General features: G+C 43.1%; 1 protein-coding gene and 1 long non-coding RNA gene across 5 annotated transcripts; one reads left to right on the top strand and one right to left on the bottom strand.

Moving 5' to 3' along the window:
- Positions 1 to 664: 664 nt before the first annotated feature.
- Positions 665 to 16118, bottom strand: LOC115112003 (uncharacterized). Of its 2 annotated transcripts, XR_003860887.2 has the most exons (4): positions 15995 to 16118; positions 14133 to 14439; positions 1680 to 1752; positions 665 to 1383 (listed from the first exon to the last, which is right to left on the bottom strand). It is a non-coding gene; the product is annotated as an uncharacterized LOC115112003 (long non-coding RNA). The 2 variants fall into 2 exon arrangements; XR_003860886.2 differs by having other exon boundaries at positions 665 to 1752.
- Positions 15394 to 22179, top strand: tti2 (TELO2 interacting protein 2). 3 transcript variants are annotated; one of them, XM_029638631.2, is made up of 8 exons: positions 15394 to 15567; positions 16536 to 17244; positions 17445 to 17631; positions 17747 to 17839; positions 18006 to 18190; positions 18342 to 18485; positions 18580 to 18736; positions 21860 to 22179. In XM_029638631.2, exons 2-8 carry the CDS (start codon positions 16547 to 16549, stop codon positions 21941 to 21943), a joined length of 1548 nt encoding a protein of 515 aa, XP_029494491.1. In that variant the 5' UTR covers positions 15394 to 15567; positions 16536 to 16546; the 3' UTR covers positions 21944 to 22179. The 3 variants fall into 3 exon arrangements, with proteins under 3 accessions (XP_029494491.1, XP_029494489.1, XP_029494490.1); XM_029638629.1 differs by having other exon boundaries at positions 15554 to 15642; XM_029638630.2 differs by lacking the exon at positions 15394 to 15567 and adding an exon at positions 16132 to 16429.
- The last annotated feature ends 47 nt before the right edge of the window (positions 22180 to 22226 follow it).

The following is a 22226-nucleotide window of genomic DNA, read 5'->3' on the forward strand; positions in this document are numbered from 1 at the left end:
AGAAAACTGTAATAAAACACCCTGGGAGACCAGGAGCAGGCTTTTGTATGTTACTCAATCCCACTGACATCCTACTACAATATAACTTCTCTATTTGCCTAAATGAATCAGTTTACAGTGTATGGTAACACTCATTTTGATAGTCTGTAGAGCGTTGACAGATGGACAGTAACATTTCAACTAACTGCTAGCCCTTAACCTATCCTTAACCCTTACCATAATCCTTATTCTAAACCTAACTCTAACCGTAACAAACAGTTGCTTGTCAACACATAGTTTATTATTAGTATGACTATCTGTAGAGCATCTACCGATGGAAAATCCGGCTGACCCATATGATGTGGACCATTGTCATGCTATTTGATATACTGTATAAGCTTCAGTAAAAATAACACCATGGTTGCAATAAGACTTTAAAAAGGGAGTTTATAAATGTGTAGAATGTGTGTGTTTTGGGTCCACGCCGGTAAGTTAACCAACCTTATGTAAATTAGACAAGGATTTTCTTCTGAATAACTGGTCAGGGCACAAGACTTTCCATTCTGCTTCAGGCAACTTTGATGTAAGGCTTGTATTGACAACTTCTCTCCATCACGCCCAACCAGTGCAGTTCAGCGTTGCTTATCCAATGTTCACTAGATCTATCAATGCAATTACACCCAACAATGTTTAAAAACCATTTATTAAAAAACTATTCATCATGGATAAGTAATAATGGAGTTCATTGCAACTGCAAGGATGCATGTTGTATGACTGAAAAAAATACAGACAATTACAAAGTGATAAATTGTAAAGTAATAAAGTGTAAAGTAATAAAGTATGTTCTTCATAAAAGACAAAATACAGGTTGACTTGTTGGCTACATTTACAGTACATTTTGAACAAATGACAAACAGATGTGTTTTTAATTTACTGTCTGCACTTGAAACACCTCATCCATTATGTAGTGTGGTAAATGAGCTCACACAAATTTACCCAATTTCTAATTCTGAAATGACTATTTTCAAAATCAGCAGACACATTGGCCCAAAAGACAACAAGTGGTGGATGGCCATTTATAGCAAAGCCCACCGTTGCCTTTAATGAGAGCAATGGCCACAATGGGTATCTGTTCAAAGGGAATGTCCTGTACATGTCAATGTTGTTCATCTCAATGACCAAGACATTACAATTCTCCATTGAAACATTGTTGAAAGCCTTGCATCTTACTTATTGTGAACTTGATGCCACCGCCTGCCTCCGAAATGGTAGATAGTTGGTCCATGCCATAGTGGGAGGGCTTTTTAAAAAACTCTATCCCACCTGGCATGCCCTTTACCTCAATGGCCACCTTCTTGGCAGCCACAGCCATGTATGGAACTCTGCCAAGTCCACCTGCTTCATCTAAACAGAATTAAGGCTTTAGTGAAGGAAAATCAAGTGTACACATTATTTCAAGCTTCTACCAGTGATCCAGAATCAAGAAATCTGCTTACTTGAATATCAACAATGTAAACCAACAAGGCAGTTACCACACATGTTTTTATAAATCAAATGTCAACCCTTGTATCCAGAACTCTGCCTGACTTTTAGGAGGTTACATTTTTTAAGCTTGCTTAAAAGCGGAGCAGGACCGTTATTTAATTGTTGAATCACATACAGTACATTTTAATAGTTACTTAAAATAAAAACATACATACTAGACTTCTGGTTGAATAACTCCTTGCATCCTAGCCTTGACAAACCCGTTTGACTGTGAAGCTGCAGGTTTGCCTAGGTGTAGCAATAAAAGAGGCACAGTACTATATGAGTGTATTTAAAGGCATTATAGATGTACAGATGTAGGATCTTAATTTGAGTCAGTTTGCTACAGCAGGAAAATAATCGTGCAGTAACAGGAAATGTGAATTATAATGAATTGACACATTTTTACGCAAAGGAAAATCAAGTCTGATTGGTTTAAAAAAAATGTGTACAGAAAACTGGCCCTCAATAAATTCCTTTGCCCTCCCAGATGTGGTTGCGCTGACTGGTATGGGGTCATCGGGGTTGTGGACAAGGATTGCAGTTTCATACAATCCATACAATCCAACTCGATAACCTAGCAAAACATTATGTAGAAGACAAAATTAATAAATTATATGAAATGTAAAAACACAATACCTAAAAATCCTAATAGGAAAATAGTTGGTGAAAAGACTGAAATCCTTCCATAACGAAAATGCCTGTCTGTAACGTCTGCTTCCAACACACCCTCAAACACGTAGATCCCCTGAACGCAGCTCACTTTCTAGCCCTCTTTCCAGCTCACGCTCTCAAACACCTAGATCCCCTGAATGCAGCTCACTCTCCAGATCCCAATCACCTGTGTCATTATCACACTATTTAGTTCAGTTCTTTAGATGTATGATGTTTTTGCATGCCTCACTAATGACTCATTTGACCTATTCCCTGCCTGTACTTTAGCCTATCGGATTTCCTGTTATCTACCTATTACCTGACCTCCCGGACGATGTTACTCGCCTTTCCCTGCCTGTACTTTTGCCCTTTTGGACCTCCTGTGTATGACCTTCTGCCTGCTCCTGGACCCAGCTACCTGCCACCTCCTGTGGTCCATTGCAATAAACACCTGCTGCGCCCTGCGCTTGAAACCAACTCTCTATTGCCCCTTGTGTTCATTACACTCTTCTCTATCTTAAATATGTTTCTCAAATCTTTTTATTTACCCTGGTAGGCTAGTTAAGAAAAAGTTCTCATTTACAACTGCAAACTGGCCAAGATAAAACAAAACAGTGCGACAAACAGAGTTACACATGGGATAAACAAACATACAGTCAATAACACAATAGAGAAAAAGTCTATACAGCATGTGCAAATGAGGTAAGATAAGCAATAAATAGGCCAAAGTGGTGAAATAATTACAATTTAGCAATTAAACACTGGAGTGATAGATGTGCAAAAGATGAGTTAATGGGGTGCAAAGGAGCAAAACAAATATTTATAAATAACAATATGGTGATGAGGTAGTTGGATGGGCTATGTACAGGTGCAGTGATCTGTGAGCTGCTCTACAATAATGAACCTACATCAAAGACACACCGATTGAGAAATGTATACGGTCCACAATACTTGAATACTTGCCTGCTCTTGTAATTGCAAACAGGCAAACAGCAGTCTTAAGGCACTACATCACAGTGCTAGAGGTGTCACTACAGACCTGGGTTCAATCCCAGGCTGTATCACAACCAGCCATGATCAGGAGTCCGATAGGGCGGCGCAGCTTTGTCCAAGTTAGGGGAGGGTTTGGCCGGGGGGGGGCTTTAGTTGGCTCATTGCGATCTACCCACGGACCATCCCACATTCTCAAATTCAAATATTGTTTAATTATACAAACTTTTGATGTCCAAGGTTGTCTCTGTGTTCCACAGTTCACATTCCAATCTCGAACACTACAGAGCATAGGGGCAGCATATTTTATGACTGACCCATAAAACAGCCAATTTCCCGCTATCCCCCTCTACAAGAGAGAGCACGCTGTAGAGTGGACCCACTGTAACCTGATCCTTCAGATCACCACAGGAGTGTAATGACAATAGGAAGCCATCATTTTACTCCTAAAAGACATGACATCCATGTCAACGCTTATCAGTTCTACCTGCTAAGATAAAGCCATTATGACTATTTCCTACATTATGCTATCAGACCCTATACTGGTAAAGATACATTTAACGTCTACATGATTCTATGATGTATTAAAATAAAAAATCGTACTGGTTGCATACAATTATTTAGCAGATGTTATTGCGAGTGTAGCGGAATGCTTGTGTTCCTATAGTGCCAACAGTGCAGTAGTATCTAACAATTCACAACAATACACACAAATCAAAACGTAAAAGAGTAGAATTAAGAAATATAAAAATATTAGGATGAGCAATGTCGGAGTAGCATTGACTTGAATATAGTATAATGAGTAAAGCAGTATGTAATCATCATTAAAGTGACCAGTGATTTCATGTCTATGTACATAGGGCAGCAGCCTCTAGGGTTCAGGGTTGAGTAACCGGGTGATCGACAACTAGTGAAAGTGAGTAAGTTCAGGGCAGGGTACTGGCTAGTGATGGCTATTTAACAGTCTGATAGCCTTGAGATAAATGCAATTCACACTGTGCCTTAATATGTTCTACTAATACATTAAAACTATAACCTTTGGAGAGATTTTGCCTATCATGCTGTACCAAAAGCAATTACCACCGACTGATTGTGTGGCAAAAAGGAGTCTTGCTGTGACCAGTGAAACAGACCAATCTAAAGATACTACACACAGATGAAATGGGAGACCACGACCAGTTTGTCACATCATTCCTTTTGATCTTTCCCGTGAGCAGTGGCAGTCTTTCTGAATTCATAAACTAGGATCTGGGTAGGCCATCAGTCAACGACCAATGCGTGAGACTGCTCTCTACATAAAAACTAAACTAAAGCTATAGAAGTGCACATGAGCCATCGTGGGGCATTGTGCCCACAATAGCCTGGGACTTGGTTGGAGGCAGTACAGAGTTGAATTCAATAGGCACCAAACATAATGAAAATGGACTGAAACTGCAAGGGACTACCTGAACTTGTCCTATAAGAAACGCTTGTTTTCAGTTTCATTGAAAAAGGGAATTCTGCTACTTACATAAGTTACAACAGATATACCTAACCCTCTTCCTGGAGATCTACCATCCTGTGGGTATTCAGTCCAACCCTAACCTAAAATACCCGATTCAGCTAATTGATGGTCATGCTCCAGGCACTGACCAAATTGCAGATAATGCATTGCATCAAGCAATAGTTGCCTAGCAAGTCATTTGCATGCTACGTCATCAACTGAGCTGTCAGGCATTAGATTGCTATACCGCTCTGCTATATCATATGGGTGGCATTCCTGCCTGACTACATTGCAGACGCCTGCCAGATTTTGCTAAGCTTGGATAGGTGTTTAATATATCAGCTAACCACATATGATATAGCAATGTAATGTCCGACAGTCAATTAATTGGGTCACAACCATTGGTTGATGCAATGCAATGTCTGCAATGTAATCAGGCAGGAACACCACCAGTATGTGGTTAGGTGATATGTTCAACACTAGCCTCGCGTGGCTATTCTTCCAAATATTGTCTTCGAAGTCTGGCGCAATCCAGTATAGGATTCTGGGTTTGAATGTGTAGGTTATCTAGCGCACCTAACTAACTGGTTGATAAATTGAATCACGTTAACTACTACTGGGTTTGGAGTGAAAACCTAGGATAGGATAAAGTAATCCTTCTCACCCCCCCCCCCCCTTAAAAGATTTAGATGCACTATTGTAAAGTGGCTGCCCCACTGGATGTCATAAGGTGAACGCACCAATTTGTAAGTCGCTCTGGATAAGAGCGTCTGCTAAATGACTTAAATGTAAATGTAGGATGGTAGCTCTCCAGAAACATATTTGGTCAGCCCTGCAATAGTGCTTCGGGATTTGTATAAAATAAATACAAGTAGAGGCCAATAAGTCATAAAATAATCAGAAACAATTATGCTAATCTGTTACATTAACTATCCTTTGTAATACACCCAGAAATGATGAAGCAATGAAGACCACCTGGAACGCACCCGTGTAGACATGTGACATGCCTGCGGGCTAGCAACCGCAACCTAGCAATGAACGCACCTGTGTCGACCTGCAACGCGCCCGCGGGCTAGCAATGCGACTACGAGCTAGCAATGTCAGTAAAGCTAGCCAGCTGGGCCACGAGTTGGCGGAGCTTGGTTAGAAGTGACGTTTAAAACTGTTTTTATTCATTTAGGAACTGCAAATACAATACTCACGTCTTATTTATTCATTTCAATTTTGCTTCCTATGGCGGGCAACGGAGGTCTGGTTGTCGGCCATGCTGGACATGTGATCTCGCGTTATTGTGTCATTGTCAATATAGTACATCTATACCACGATATGAAACGTTGATTTGAACCTTTTGACCAACTTGATTTCTGATAGTTGTAGATTATTTCTACTGATTGCAATTGTATGGGGTGGATTTCTGATGACAGTTGTCCATTACATTGACTGATTGCAATTGCATGGGGTGGATAGAACTATGGCTGCGTTTCAATTTCAGAAAAAGTAGACAGCACCTCTGCCCTAAACCCTCAGCCCTTGGGGGAATCTAAGCGGCCATATTTGTCGTCGGTCCAAAAGATTAGCCAAGCAAGGGAAGTTTGCAATGTAAGCCCCTCAGCCCTCATTTTTAGTGGAGTTTGCGAGTGTACACTTATGCTCACTTCGGGACCTGAAACGCCCATAATTCAATTCGCAATGTTTGTACGTCCTCTAAGAAAACTTGTGTTGGCGGCAGGGAAGTCAGGCGCAGGAGAACGAACTTGGTATAATCGGAGTCGTTTAATAATGAGTGCTGACCAAAAACCAAAATATACAAAAATAACGTGGGTACAAAACCCATCGCACACCAACACATACTAGCACAATCACATACACTAAAACAATCTTAAAGTAAACGCCACAAACTCATGTCGGGAAAAGAAAAAAGGCGAATCTAATCTACGCCCGTTCTGATAAAAACCTTAGGGCATCTAGCCTCGGGGGATGCCTTGCTTGACCACACCCTCCTTCCTTGCTCCTGCCCTGCCTCTTCCACCAAGCCTATTGTTTCTTATAGACAGAAAAAAGCAGAGGCTCTGAGTTTTCCGATCAGGTCCATTGTCTACTGAGCGGCGTACATATGAGGGGAAACAGAGGGTTAAATACACAACATGTAATTGATGGGATTGGAACTAGGTGTGAAGGAAGACAAGACCAAACCAATGGAAAATGAAAAATTGATCAGTGACGGCTAGAAGATCGGTGACGTCGACCGCCGAACACCACCCGAACAAGGAGAGGGACCGACTTCGGAGGAAGTCGTGACAGGATATCCCCAAAAATATAGTTAACTGACAAATTCCAAGAATCCTTAAATAATGTGAAGTCAACTAGGAAAATCATCAATCAACTGTTGAATAAGAAAAAGGCATCTACAACTAGTAGGCATCTACATTTAACATTTACATTTAAGTCATTTAGCAGACGCTCTTATCCAGAGCGACTTACAAATTGGTGCGTTCACCTTAAGACATCCAGTGGAACAGCCACTTTACAATAGTGCATCTAAATCTTTTAAGGGGGTGAGAAGGATTACTTTATCCTATCCTAGGTATTCCTGAAAGAGGTGGGGTTTCAGGTGTCTCCGGAAGGTGGTGATTGACTCCGCTGTCCTGGCGTCGTGAGGGAGTTTGTTCCACCATTGGGGGGCCAGAGCAGCGAACAGTTTTGACTGGGCTGCGCGGGAACTGTACTTCCTCAGTGGTAGGGAGGCGAGCAGGCCAGAGGTGGATGAACGCAGTGCCCTTGTTTGGGTGTAGGGCCTGATCAGAGCCTGGAGGTACTGAGGTGCCGTTCCCCTCACAGCTCCGTAGGCAAGCACCATGGTCTTGTAGCGGATGCGAGCTTCAACTGGAAGCCAGTGGAGAGAGCGGAGGAGCGGGGTGACGTGAGAGAACTTGGGAAGGTTGAACACCAGACGGGCTGCGGCGTTCTGGATGAGTTGTAGGGGTTTAATGGCACAGGCAGGGAGCCCAGCCAACAGCGAGTTGCAGTAATCCAGACGGGAGATGACAAGTGCCTGGATTAGGACCTGCGCTGCATCCTGTGGTCGTACTCTGCGGATGTTGTAGAGCATGAACCTACAAGAACGGGCCACCGCCATGATGTTAGTTGAGAACGACAGGGTGTTGTCCAGGATCACGCCAAGGTTCTTAGCGCTCTGGGAGGAGGACACAATGGAGTTGTCAACCGTGATGGCGAGATCATGGAACGGGCAGTCCTTCCCCGGGAGGAAGAGCAGCTCCGTCTTGCCGAGGTTCAGCTTGAGGTGGTGATCCGTCATCCACACTGATATGTCTGCCAGACATGCAGAGATGCGATTCGCCACCTGGTCATCAGAAGGGGGAAAGGAGAAGATTAATTGTGTGTCGTCTGCATAGCAATGATAGGAGAGACCATGTGAGGTTATGACAGAGCCAAGTGACTTGGTGTATAGCGAGAATAGGAGAGGGCCTAGAACAGAGCCCTGGGGGACGCCAGTGGTGAGAGCGCGTGGTGAGGAGACAGATTCTCGCCACGCCACCTGGTAGGAGCGACCTGTCAGGTAGGACACAATCCAAGCGTGGGCCGCGCCGGAGATGCCCAACTCGGAGAGGGTGGAGAGGAGGATCTGATGGTTCACAGTATCGAAGGCAGCCGATAGGTCTAGAAGGATGAGAGCAGAGGAGAGAGTTAGCTTTAGCAGTGCGGAGGGCCTCCGTGATACAGAGAAGAGCAGTCTCAGTTGAATGACTAGTCTTGAAACCTGACTGATTTGGATCAAGAAGGTCATTCTGAGAGAGATAGCGGGAGAGCTGGCCAAGGACGGCACGTTCAAGAGTTTTGGAGAGAAAAGAAAGAAGGGATACTGGTCTGTAGTTGTTGACATCGGAGGGATCGAGTGTAGGTTTTTTCAGAAGGGGTGCAACTCTCGCTCTCTTGAAGACAGAAGGGACGTAGCCAGCGGTCAGGGATGAGTTGATGAGCGAGGTGAGGTAAGGGAGAAGGTCTCCGGAAATGGTCTGGAGAAGAGAGGAGGGAATAGGGTCAAGCGGGCAGGTTGTTGGGCGGCCGGCCGTCACAAGACGCGAGATTTCATCTGGAGAGAGAGGGGAGAAAGAGGTCAGAGCACAGGGTAGGGCAGTGTGAGCAGAACCAGCGGTGTCGTTTGACTTAGCAAACGAGGATCGGATGTCGTCGACCTTCTTTTCAAAATGGTTGACGAAGTCATCTGCAGAGAGGAGGGGGGAGGGGGAGGACGATTCAGGAGGGAGGAGAAGGTGGCAAAGAGCTTCCTAGGGTTAGAGGCAGATGCTTGGACTTTAGAGTGGTAGAAAGTGGCTTTAGCAGCAGAGACAGAAGAGGAAAATGTAGAGAGGAGGGAGTGAAAGGATGCCAGGTCCGCAGGGAGGCGAGTTTTCCTCCATTTCCGCTCGGCTGCCCGGAGCCCTGTTCTGTGAGCTCGCAATGAGTCGTCGAGCCACGGAGCAGGAGGGAAGGACCGAGCCGGCCTGGAGGATAGGGGACATAGAGAATCAAGGGATGCAGAAAGGGAGGAGAGGAGGGTTGAGGAGGCAGAATCAGGAGATAGGTTGGAGAAGGTTTGAGCAGAGGGAAGAGATGATAGGATGGAAGAGGAGAGAGTAGCGGGGAGAGAGAGCGAAGATTGGGACGGCGCGATACCATCCGAGTAGGGGCAGTGTGGGAAGTGTTGGATGAGAGCAAGAGGGAAAAGGATACAAGGTAGTGGTCGGAGACTTGGAGGGGAGTTGCAGTGAGGTTAGTGGAAGAACAGCATCTAGTAAAGATGAGGTCGAGCGTATTGCCTGCCTTGTGAGTAGAGGGGAAGGTGAGAGGGTGAGGTCAAAAGAGGAGAGGAGTGGAAAGAAGGAGGCAGAGAGGAATGAGTCAAAGGTAGACGTGGGGAGGTTAAAGTCGCCCAGAACTGTGAGAGGTGAGCCGTCCTCAGGAAAGGAGCTTATCAAGGCATCAAGCTCATTGATGAACTCTCCGAGGGAACCTGGAGGGCGATAAATGATAAGGATGTTAAGCTTGAAAGGGCTGGTAACTGTGACAGCATGGAATTCAAAGGAGGCGATAGACAGATGGGTAAGGGGAGAAAGAGAGAATGACCACTTGGGAGAGATGAGGATCCCGGTGCCACCACCCCGCTGACCAGAAGCTCTCGGGGTGTGCGAGAACACGTGGGCGGACGAAGAGAGAGCAGTAGGAGTAGCAGTGTTATCTGTGGTGATCCATGTTTCCGTCAGTGCCAAGAAGTCGAGGGACTGGAGGGAGGCCTAGGCTGAGATGAACTCTGCCTTGTTGGCCGCAGATCGGCAGTTCCAGAGGCTACCGGAGACCTGGAACTCCACGTGGGTCGTGCGCGCTGGGACCACCAGATTAGAGTGGCCGCGGCCACGCGGTGTGGAGCGTTTGTATGGTCTGTGCAGAGAGGAGAGAACAGGGATAGACAGACACATAGTTGACAGGCTACAGAAGAGGCTACGCTAATGCAAAGGAGATTGGAATGACAAATGGACTACACGTCTCGAATGTTCAGAAAGTTAAGCTTACGTAGCAGGAATCTTATTGACTAAAATAATTCAAATGATACAGTACTGCTGAAGTAGGCTAGCTGGCAGTGGCTGCGTTGTTGTTGTTCTATCTCTCTATAGTGCTGTTTCTTGTATTATGGTCTCTTGTTTCTTTAGAGGTTTCACTTTGTTGTCCTTTTTCTTTTCCTTTTTCTTCTGCCCTTATTTTGTCTTCCTTTCTTCTGTTAACTAGATATTTTTGTTGTTATTCTTTGTAAGCTAGCTAGCTTCTTCCAGGAGAGTCCCTAGCAACTGCTTAGCAACAAGTAAACAATTCAGCTAGCAATTCAGCTAGCTAAGATAACTGTACAATTTTATGAAAAATAGTTACTTCTTCAAAAGCCTGTCTTTTTGGTTTGTTCCTTGTTTTGTCTTCTATTGAGTCTTGCAGTTTTCTCTTGATTTTTTCGATGTACTTCACTCTAAAAAAACATTAAACAGAAACGGTTTAGGAATGAGATTAGATTATTCCTCATGGTTAAATAATACGGCTGTGGAATACGGTCTATAAAGTGTAGGAAATTCACTCGTGGAATGTGTGCGTTGATTCTGCTGCAGGTCTCCCAGGCAGCTCACATGATGTCCTGGAGCTAGGGCTATCTACAACTATTTCTGTTATTTCATGTACATTCAATAACTTTTTTGTGAATGTGGGTTCCTCTCTGTCAAAGAAAATGTTGGAAATTGATGGAAATCCCTTGGACTAAATTAATGGACATTTCCCTTCTCTTCTTCAGTTTGAGCCTCCTGTTGTAATAGAGGTGATGGAGGTAATTGCTAACTTAAAGAGCAGGTCATGATGAGATTGGTGCCTCTTTGGTGAAATCAGGGTTTTCCTCGATTACTGAGCCTTTAGAATACAGTACCAGTCAAAAGTTTGAGCATACCTACTCATTGCAGGGTTTTTCTTTATTTGTACTAATTTCAACATTGTAGGATAATAGTGAAGACATCACAACTATGAAATAACATATATGGAATCAAAATATATTTTATATTTGAGATTCTTCAAAGTAGCCAACCTTTGCCTTGAACTTTGCACACTCTTGGCATTCTCTCAACCAGCTTCATGAGGTAGTCACCTGGAATGCATTTCAATTAACAGGTGTGCCTTGTTAAAAAAATAATTTGTGGAATTTCTTTCCTTCTTAATGCATTTGAGCCAATCAGTTGTGTTGTGACATGGTAGGGGTGGTATACAGAAGCAAGAACAGCTTAAATAAGCAAAGAAAAATGACCATCCATCATTACTTTAAGACGTGAAGGTCAGTCAATACGGATTTTGAAAGTTTCTTAAAGTGCAGTCGCAAAAACCCTCAAGTGCTATGATGAAACTGCCTCTCACGAGGACCGCCACAGGAAAGGAAGACCCACAGTTACCTCTGCTGCAGAGGATAAGTTCATTAGAGTTAACTGCACCTCAAATTGCAGACCAAATAGAGTTCAAGTAACAGACACATCTCACCATCAACTGTTCAGAGGAGACTACATGAATCAGGGCTTCATGGTCAAATTTCTGCAAAGAAACCACTACTAAAGGACACCAATAATAAGAGACTTGCTTGGGTCAAGAAACACAAGCAATGGACATTAGACTGGTGGAAATCTGTCCTTAGCTCAGATGAGTCCAAATGTGAGATTTTTGGTTCCAACCACTGTGTCTTTGTGAGACGCAGAGTAGGTAAACGGATGATCTCCGCATGTGCAGTTCCCATCGTGAAGCATGGAGGAGGAGGTGTGATGGTGCTTTGCTGGTGACACTGTCAGGGATTTATTTAGAATTGAAGCCACACTTAACCAGCATGGCTACCACAACATTCTGCAGTGATACACCATCCCATCTGGTTTGCACTTAGTGGGACTATCATTTGTTTATCAACAGGACAATGAACCAAACACACCTCCAGGCTGTGTAAGGGCTATTTGACCAAGAAGGAGTGATGTAGTGCTGCATCAGATGATCTGGCCTCCACAATCACCCAACCTCAACTCAATTGAGATGGTTTGGGATGCGTTTGACCACAGAGTGAAGGACAAGCAGCCAACAAGTGATCAGCATATGTGGGAACTCCTTCAAGACTGTTGGAAAAGCATTCCAGTTGACGCTGTTTAGAGAATGCCAAGAGTTTTTTTTTTTTTAACACTTTTTTGGTTACTACATGATTACATATGTGTTATTTAATAGTTTTGATGTCTTCAGTATTATTCTACAGTGTAGAAAATAGTACAAATAAAGAAAAACCCTTGAATGAGTAGTTGTCCAAACTTTTGACTGGTACTGTATATTTATACATTTTTTGTTCAGAAAACTTAGGGGGCCAAATTTACATACATGCTGTCTGCCATTTTCCTGGTACAGTTGAAACAAGGATTAATCCGTGAAGAGCACACTTTTCCAGTGTGTCAGTGGTTATCGAAGGTGAGCATTTGCACCCTGAAGTCAGTTGCAATGCCTAACAGCAGTCAGGTCAAGACCCTTCACTGAGATGGTTTCTGACCATTTGTGCAGAAAATCTTCGGTTGTGCAAAACCCCAGTTTCATCAGCTGTCTGGGTGACTGGTCCCAGACGGTCCCGCAAGTGAACAAGCCGGACGTGGAGGCCCTGGGCTGCCATGGTTACACGTGGTCTACGGTTGTGAGACCAGTTGGACGTACTGCCAAATTCTCTAAAAACTACATTGGAGGTGGCTTATGGCAGAGAAATGAACATAAAATTATATATTTGACCCCTTTTTTGTGAAATCCAATTGGTAGTTACAGTCTTGTCCCATCGCTGCAATTCCCATACGGATTTAGGAGAGGTGAAGGTCATGTGTCCTCCAAAACACGACCCTGCCAAGCCGCACTGCTTCTTGACACACTGCTTGCTTAACCCGGAAGCCAGCCGCACCAATATGTCAGAGGAAACACCGTCCAACTGGCGACCGTGTCAGAGTGCATGCACCTGGCTCGAACCCAGATCTGTAGTGATGCCTGTAGCACTGTGATGCAGTGCCTTAGACAGCTGCGACACTCATGAGGCCCACCCCCTCAAAACTTTAGACATCTGTGGCATTGTGTTGTGTGACCAAACTGCACATTTTAGAGTGGCCTTTTATCTCCAGCACAAGGTGCACCTATGTAATGATCATGCTGTTTAATCAGCTTCTTGATATGCCACACATGTCAGGTGGATGGATTATCTTGTAAAAGGAGAAATGCGTAAACAAATGTGTGCACAACATTTGAGAGAAATAAGCTTTTTGTGCATATGGAACATTTCTGTTATCTTTTATTTCAGCTCATGAAACCAACACTTTACATGTTGCGTTTATATTTTTGTTCAGAGAAGAAAAGGCTTTTCTTCCCAAAATACCTTTGGTACCATTCAAATCAGACAACAGAAACTCTTGAGAATCAGACTGGTTCCAGGCCATGTCATATCATCTGACCCCTTACATAGTCTCTGGTACTGTCCTCTGTCAGTGCCACTTCTGTTCAATACATCTGCACTTCATGAATGAATACAGGAAAAGTATTTAGACTGGCACTTGTATTCTGTTTGGGTTATCATTTTCCACTGTTGTTTTCAAATAATAGTATATGGTGTTGTCATCCATATTGAGTGCAGTTGAACCATCCAAATATACAACCTTCATTGTGCATAGTATCTTAGTAGTTTCTATGTTCACTTGCAGACATGGCCACCTGCTTGGAGGAACAAACAGAGTGCGCTGCTCCTGACTAACAGCCTGTGCCCAATGACAATGATGAGGGTGAATTGTACTTCTAAGCAGTTCACACTGACATTATATTGACAGTGACACATTTTATGTGATATATTACGTGACTTTTACATTGCACAAAAAACATGTTTGTTTATTTTACAGATTCTGAATTACCACCAACTGACCTGGTTGCTGGAATGCTGGATGACTTAAATAGGCTGAGTATCGATGACAACTTCAGTGAGGCACTGGAGGCAATGGCGAAGCAATTTAATGTAATTAAAGGCAATCCATCAAGTCTTGTGTCTGCCATCCATTGCTTTGGGAAGTCTCACATCAGCCCAGCAGCCAACAGAGCAGCAGCACTCCGAAAAGCTGCCAGATGACCAGGCACTATGATTCCCTGTCAGCCCACAGTTGTTGCCTGTTGTTCCACCAAGGTTGGTACAAAAGGCCAGAACAGTGGCTTTAAGCACCCATACTGTTCACATGCTAAAAGGAAAAGGCCATCAGAAATTAGACATCACAAGTTGTCTGACTCAGTGTATGCAAATAGTTCTCACCCAAAGTGAATAAAACACATGTGAAGTAAAATTATGTTCCCCTTGAAGTTCCTACTGTCTTAATAATATACAAAATGCTCAATGGGAGTGGTTAGCCACTGGCATAGAAAAAAATATGTATTAAGGATTTAACGAATATGATGTGAAACATAACTAAATCAGTAGAATACGCTATGCTACAGACATTGAATGTGTCTGAGCATTAAGGGACGTTAATGGCTAGCTCGGTCCACAACATTATGCTATTATATTTTTCAATCTTGAAATACAAGTGCAAATGTTATTAATCAGGGACTGCATTCCAAACACTTGCCAGACACACCCTCTCCCCTCAAATTAAGTGGACACTTCTGATAAGGGATCATAACATCTGCCGAGTTTACACTTGCAGGTGCGATGGAGGAAGGAATGATTTTCAAATGGACCGCCCGGTAGTTTGTGGGTGCTTTATGCGCTACAGCCAATTATGATTACATGTCTACTTATATTAACTATATAATTATTAATATATGATAGTTCTGTATGATAGCTAGCAAATTAATTAGCTAACTAACGTTAGCCTGCATAGCTGGAACTTTTGAAGAAGAACAAGTTTTATTTTTAAAAAATTCCAAAGGCTAACCAAACAAAAACATAATTACTTTTACGAGACGAGCTACCATACAGTAGGCGTATATTAATAATTATATAGTTAATATAAGTAGACATGCAATCATAATTGACTGTGGTGCATATAAAGCACCCACAAGCTATAGGTGGCTGAAAACACAATGATCGTGGGATGAACGATCGACGAATTTCCGGGAAAAGGCGTCCATTTAAAAATCATTAAAAAAATAATAATAATTCCTTCCTCCCTTGTCTTGCAAGTGTTTTCTCGACAGACGTCATGCAACGTCATTAAAAGTGTGGACTTAATTTGAGGGCTGGGGAGATATAGGTTGTCTATTTTAACTGTTTGAAATGTAACCGAAAATTCGCACTACGTGATATTCCCTTCCGGTCTTGGAGACTTGGCGAGCACTCAAAGCTTCGTAGAATGCCCCTCTGAATAACGGTTCGTGGTTTTGGCTTATCTGTGTTGGAAAAAGAAAGACGCGGAAATGACACCATGTTATGGTTCCCGGGAAATGTAAGCCTGCTCATGCAAAATTGCAAATCCTTTTAAATTTATGATATATTCAGATCGAATTGCACTCAATAAATGTTATTCCATAGTATGGCTCATATTAGCGGGCTATCCCAGGGTAAAAACACTTTTTAAATCCATTACATTAGCTTTGTAAAAAAAATAGTTTACAAAATAATGCGATTACGTAAATTTGACGAAGGGAAAGGACGTCAGAAGATATTTAGGTTTGTTACAGCGTAATAAAAATTATCATTACCGCCACCAACGTATACGGGGTGTAATAACAGCCGTGGTTGATGCTATTTGTCTACTCGCAAATTATGGTATGAAACGTTGATTTGAACCTTCTTACCAACTAGTGGATCAGACGGCGCCCCACTGTCTGATTAATATCGCGTGATTTCTGATGATTGTTGTCGATTATATCGACTGTCTGTTTCTGTATGGGGTGCACCTATCTGTTATAGCGTGAGCAAGAGAAGCTCCGCCTACTTCTCTCATTCCAGGAAGTATATTGCCGCGGTTTCGCCCTTCGTCAAATCATAAGCTGCAAATCAAGAGTCCCTCTGCTATCAATACTAGAGCTATGAATACGAATGGTTATAAAGTATCACTCAACGGTGGCTAGCTTTAGTTTAAAGCAGGTTTTATAGTTTGCCTAGGTAGCGAGCTTGTTAGTCCATGTGGTCCCATCGTAAACGGCTAAATTTAGCTAGCTAGTTGACAGGTTTAACTTTTACGGATAAGCGTGCAATTTATTTTTTAGATAGCACACATCTACAATAAGGTATGCTTTTGTGCTGGGTCAGAATTGTGAGCTGTGCCATTAATATTGCATGCATGTCTTCTATGTTTTATTGTCACAAAAACAACATAATTCCATCACCAAACAGATATTTCAAAGATGGACTTGTCCCATATGCTGCAAGACCTACAACAATGTAAGGCTCCGGAAGAGGGACATTCCCCAGCAGAACCTGATACGCTGCTCTCCCGTCCAGTGGCTGAGGTCCTGCTTCATGTCCAGGAGAAACTCAAGGCACCAGGACTTACCACAGACCAAAGTGGAGAAATCCTTCATATTGTGGAGCAGCTATTCAGACTGGGGGACAGACACTGGCTTTTTTCTGAGTGTTGCAGCAATCAGAGCACAGACTTGACAAGGGAGTATGTAGACTTTGTGAGCTCCCTGACACTGTATGCTGCTTTGCCATTGTGTGACAATGACAGTGGCACACTATCAGAGAGTTCCTTTGAGGCCATCCCGGCCAGAGCCTGTGTCGTGAGTTCAGTAGTCGTAGCCCTGGTACAAAGACTTGGGAATGGAGGAGAGGTTGTTTCCAGCCACTGCCAAGCCACCTCCTGGGTCTTCCTCACAGGTCCACTTGCCCCCCTCTTGTGTGTGTTTGCGTTGACTCATATGCAAGAGCAGGCATGGACCAGTGAGGCCTCCAGAACAGCTGCATCTAACCTCCTGGACTCAGTGGTTCAGGCAGGGGACTGGGAGACCACCTCACAGCTTCTGTTTGGGAAGAACAACACAGAGCGCCAACCAGGAATCCTTGGCTCCATCTTGGAGATCCTGCAGTCTGATTTAAAAAGGTGAGTTCCATCATAATGACTTACTAGTAAATAGTGCAAGTTGAAATTATTCAGAACATTTCAAACACTTTAACCTCTGTGTTGTTGACCATATTTCATCAACAATCCCAATCTCAAAAATGAACATCCATTGCATTAGATTTTCAATCAGTGCACCATGCTGTGAATGTTCTAAATGTGTTGTTTATAATGTTTTGCAGGGACAGCTGGAAGCGAAACCAGGCCACTAAGCATGTATTTGCCTGGATCGTCATGCAGGTGGGCCGGCCGTGGCTGACCGACTATCTGGAGAAGGTTTTCCCCCCTTCACTGCTGATGTCAGATGATTACTGCACTGACAACCAAGTGCTGGGAGTACGCTGCCTGAATCACATTGTCCTCAATGTGGTGAGATGTACTATATCTCTCTGAACTTCCAGATAATGCTGTTTATCTACAGTAATGGGTTGTAAAACTGTTTGGTGTTTTGTGTATCTGTTCAATTAACATCTCCCCCTTTCAGCCTGCTGCCGATCTCTGTCAGTACAACAGGGCCCAGGTGCTCTACCATGCCCTCTTCAACCACCTCTACACATCTGAGCCTCAGCTTATTGAGGTAATGCTGTGGCTTTCAATGGCATTAACAGCTTTTGTATGTACAATGCACCGACCAACATCTCATAATACACTTTGTATGTACTAGTTGAGCTGGTGACCAAGTAGCCTCATTCACATCATGGTATTCTATTGTTCCATATACTGTATCTTCCCCTGTGTCTCAGGTGGTCCTTCCATGCCTGATAGACCTTTTGCCTGTGTTGGAGAAAGACCCTGCTTGCACTGGGCTCCCCAGGAAACCTAACCGTTATGATGAGGTGCTGCGGCTGACCCTCACCCATATGGAGATGGAGCATAAACTTGCACTTCGGAGTGTCTATGCCAAGTTTCTGGAACACTTCATTGAAAAGTGTGGTCTATCTCCTCTTGCTAACAATGAACTATTATTACATTGAGTATCTGTGAGAAATTGCATTTGTTGTGGTCTGGTAAATGCCACTTTTTTAAATTTAAGACATATCTAGGAAATTTACTTTTGGATTGTACTTTTCTTTTGTTAGGATGGGTATCGTCATTGTTCGCCATCTGAAACGATTGGAAAGAGTAATCATTGGGTATCTAGAGATCTCAGACGGTCCTGAAGAACCGACTAGACTAGCTATCCTGGATGCTTTAGAAAAGACCCTGCTCATCGCCTGGCCAAGGTTGTCATTACCCCCAGCAAATAAATTAGACTAATGGAAATCCCATCTCTGTTTTTGTTGTCATACTGAGTGTTTGTGTCCTCTGGACTTGCAGAATGGAGTGCCGTCTTTCCGCCCTGGTGCAGAGTCTGTTGAGGCTAGTGTGTGACCTGTCCACAGAGTCCATACCCCCAGCAGTGAGAGAGGAGCTTGTCACCAAGGCCACTCATTGTCTGCTGCTGTTGGACCACTGCACCCAGGGCAAGCTCAAGGTAGGCATAAAACAGTATCACTACCACTCAGGGTGTTGAGTTTGCTTTTAACCTCCAAGTATATTTCCTGTTGAATACAACTTGGCAATAATCAGAAATTGATTTAGGGCTCGATTCAATGCATTGTGCTGAAGAGCTGTGCTAAAGTGTATTAGGTATATAAAGGCAACGTTTCAGCGCTAGCGGAGACTGCATTCACGGTAAACGCTACATACGTCAGCACAATCCTAAAATTACCTTTACATTTCAATCAAGCAATAAAGCTGATTTTCAGCGATACGGATTGATTTTGAGCCCCTAGAGCAGCCATATTCAACAGATCCGGACCCAGAACTGGGTCAATACGGACCACGAGTCCTGCATATACAGTGCATTCATTAATTATTCAGACTCCTTTTTCAAAATTATGTTATAGCCTTCTAAAATTGATTAAATTGCTTTTTCCCCCCTTAATGTACACTACCCTATAATGACAAAGCAAAAACAGTTTTATTATTTTTGCAAATTTGTAATAAAAATCAATCACATTTACGTAGGTATTCAGACCCTTCAATCAGTACTTTGTTGAAGCACCTTTGGCAGCAATTACACCATCGAGTCTTATTGGGTATGACACTACAAGCTTGGCACACCTGTATTTGGGGAGTTTCTCCCATTCTCTTCTGCAGATCCTCTCAAGCTCTGTCAGGTTGGATGGAGAGTGGCGCTCAGCTTTTTTCAGGTCATTCCACAGATGTTCTGGCTGTGCCACTCAAGGACATTCAGAGACTTGTCCTGAAGCCACTCCTGTGTTGTCTTGACTGTGTGCTTAGGGTCGTTGTTCTTTTGGAAGGTGAACCTTGGCCCCAGTCTGAGGTCCTGAGCCCTCTAGAGTAGCTTTTCATCAAGGATCTCTGTACTTTGCTCCGTTCATCTTTCCTTGATCCTGACTAGTCTCCCAGTCTCTGCCGCTGAAACATATCCCACAGCACCACTATAGAGATGGTGCTAGGTTTCTTCCCGACGTGACGCTTGGCATTCAGGCCAAAGAGTTCAATCTTGGTTTCATCAGACTAGAGAATCTTGTTTCTCGTGATCTAAGAGTCTTTAGGTGTCTTTTGGCAAACTCCAAGCGGGCTGTCATGTGCCTTTTACTGAGGAGTGACTTCTGCCTGGCCTATCTACCAGAAAGGCCTGATTGGTGGAGGGCTGCAGAGATGGTTGTCCTTCTGGAAGGTTATCCCATCTCCACAGAGGAACCCATTGGGTTCTTGGTCACCTCCCTGACCAAGGCCCTTCTCCCTTGATTGCTCAGTTTGGACTTGCGGCCAGATCTAGGAAGAGTCTTCCAAATCATGTCCAATCAAGTTGTAGAAACATCTCAAAGATGATCAATGGAAACAGGATGCACCTGAGCTCAATTTCAAGTCTCATAGCTCAGGGATAGCATATTATGTAAATAAGGTATATTTTATATTTAATAAATTAGCAAACATTTCTACAAACCTGTTTCTGGTTTATAATTATGGAGTATTGTGTATAGATAGCGATTTTTTTTTTTAAATTCCATTTTAGAATAAGGCTAACCTAACATGTGGAAAAAGTTGAGGGGTCTGAATACCTAGTGTGTGTATATATAGATATACATTCATTTTTATCAGTCTGGCTTTTAGCTGCTGTTGTAGTCGTAAAAGGTGCCATTTTGAAATTTGGTAGTGCATGGGCAGTTTACCTCGTTATGTAATTTACTGACAGACCTTAGAGCTATTCATAACCTGTCAAATATTCAGTTGATCAACTAGGCCATGTTAGCTAGGTGGGTAAATTAGGCTAACCAGCTATCTTGTAGTTAACATGGTCAGATTACACCGTGTTTGTTCACAGGCCACGACCACAAGCCCCCCCCCCATTTGAATTTGTTGAGTCATTCGGATGACACTGTAAAATGTGTAGAATTGCAAGAAATTTGCTTTAAAATGTATACATTTTCTCTGCCAACAAGAAGGGTGTGAACAGTTTGGGGTTAAATGTGGTGCGAGATGGGGGTTTGTTACTTTGTCAAAGAATGACAATATCCAGCTGCACCTTTGCCACCTAGGACTGGACCTTCTCAAATTGTAGTTAAATACCCCTCTAGCTTAACTAGTAATACATTTATGTATTTCAAGTTGTGTATGATATAAATCTGAGCTCAGAACTTCTGAGATAAAGGGGCAAGTTATTGCCACTTACACTGAACAGAAATGCAACTTATGTGTTGGTCCCATGTTTCATCAGCTGAAATAAACGATCACAAAAAGATTACTTCTCTTATTGTTGTGAACAAATTAGTTTACATCCCTGTTTGTGAGCATTTGTCCTTTACCAAGAGATAATCCATCCACCTGACAAGTGTAGCATATCAAGAAGCTGATTGAACAGCATGATCATTACACAGATTCACCTTGAGCTAGTGACAACGGTACTCTAAAATGTGTAGTTTTGTCACACAACACAATGCCACAGCCATCTCAAGTTGAGGGAGTGTGAAATTGACATGCTGACCGCAGGAATGTCCACCAGAGCATTTCATTTCTGTACCTTAAGCCACCTCCGAAGTTTTTGAAAATTTGGCAGTACGTCCAACCAGTCTTACCACTTGATGGCAACAGAGTGCCCCATGGTGGCGGTGGGATTATGATATACGCTGACAAGGAACACAATTGTATTTTGCCGATGGCAATTTGAGTGCTCAGATACTGTGACACGATCGAGGCCCCATTGTCATTATCTCACGTTTCAGCATGATAATGCGAGGTCGCAAGGATCTGTACACAATTCCTGGAAGCTGAATGTGACAGTCCTTCCATGGGATGCTCTGGGTCAATGTGTGCAACAGTATGTTCCTGTCAATATCCAGCAACTTCTCACAGCCATTGAAGTGTGGGACAACATTCCACAATCAATGTGTTCAACTCTGAAGATGTCATGTCAGATACTGACTGGGTTTCTGATGCATGTGACCAGATGAATGTATTCCCAGTCATGTGAAATCCATAGATTAAAGGCCTACTTTATTTCAATTGAGTTCATAAGAAAATCAGTCAAAGTTTGAAATAGTTGTATTTTTGTTCAATATATTAATGGTAACTATTCTTTCTTCAGATGCTTCTAAAGGATGTCGACAGCAGCTGCACCAGCACCTATGTGCTGAGATGCATAGAGACAGTCACAATGGCCCAAAGATGACATATCTACAGTGTTCATTCCTCCATTGGAAATGAAGCCCACATCTATGGATATCTGGAACAGTGATATGATCAAGATGAATGTGGTTAATTGAGCAGGACTGACAGAACCTGGATCATCATCTATGTAGTCTGGCAATATAAGACTGACCCAAGTGCTATTATACAGTAAACTGACATGTTCCATTCTGTGTGTCATGGATCCACTGTATTTATTAAACCATCGCTGGCTGGGGAGATTTGGTAAGTCATTCTTTATCAAACAGCAGAAACTCTTTTTCAGC

This window comes from Oncorhynchus nerka, linkage group LG27 (assembly GCF_034236695.1).
Source record: "Oncorhynchus nerka isolate Pitt River linkage group LG27, Oner_Uvic_2.0, whole genome shotgun sequence".
NCBI classification, from domain to species: domain Eukaryota; kingdom Metazoa; phylum Chordata; class Actinopteri; order Salmoniformes; family Salmonidae; genus Oncorhynchus; species Oncorhynchus nerka.

Excerpts from the sequence above, each read along its gene's own strand:
- tti2 (XM_029638629.1), top strand. Across the intron at positions 17,632-17,746 it reads ATCACATTGTCCTCAATGTG|CCTGCTGCCGATCTCTGTCA; the intron begins GTGAGATGTACT and ends TCCCCCTTTCAG. Across the intron at positions 18,486-18,579 it reads CTGCTCATCGCCTGGCCAAG|AATGGAGTGCCGTCTTTCCG; the intron begins GTTGTCATTACC and ends CTGGACTTGCAG.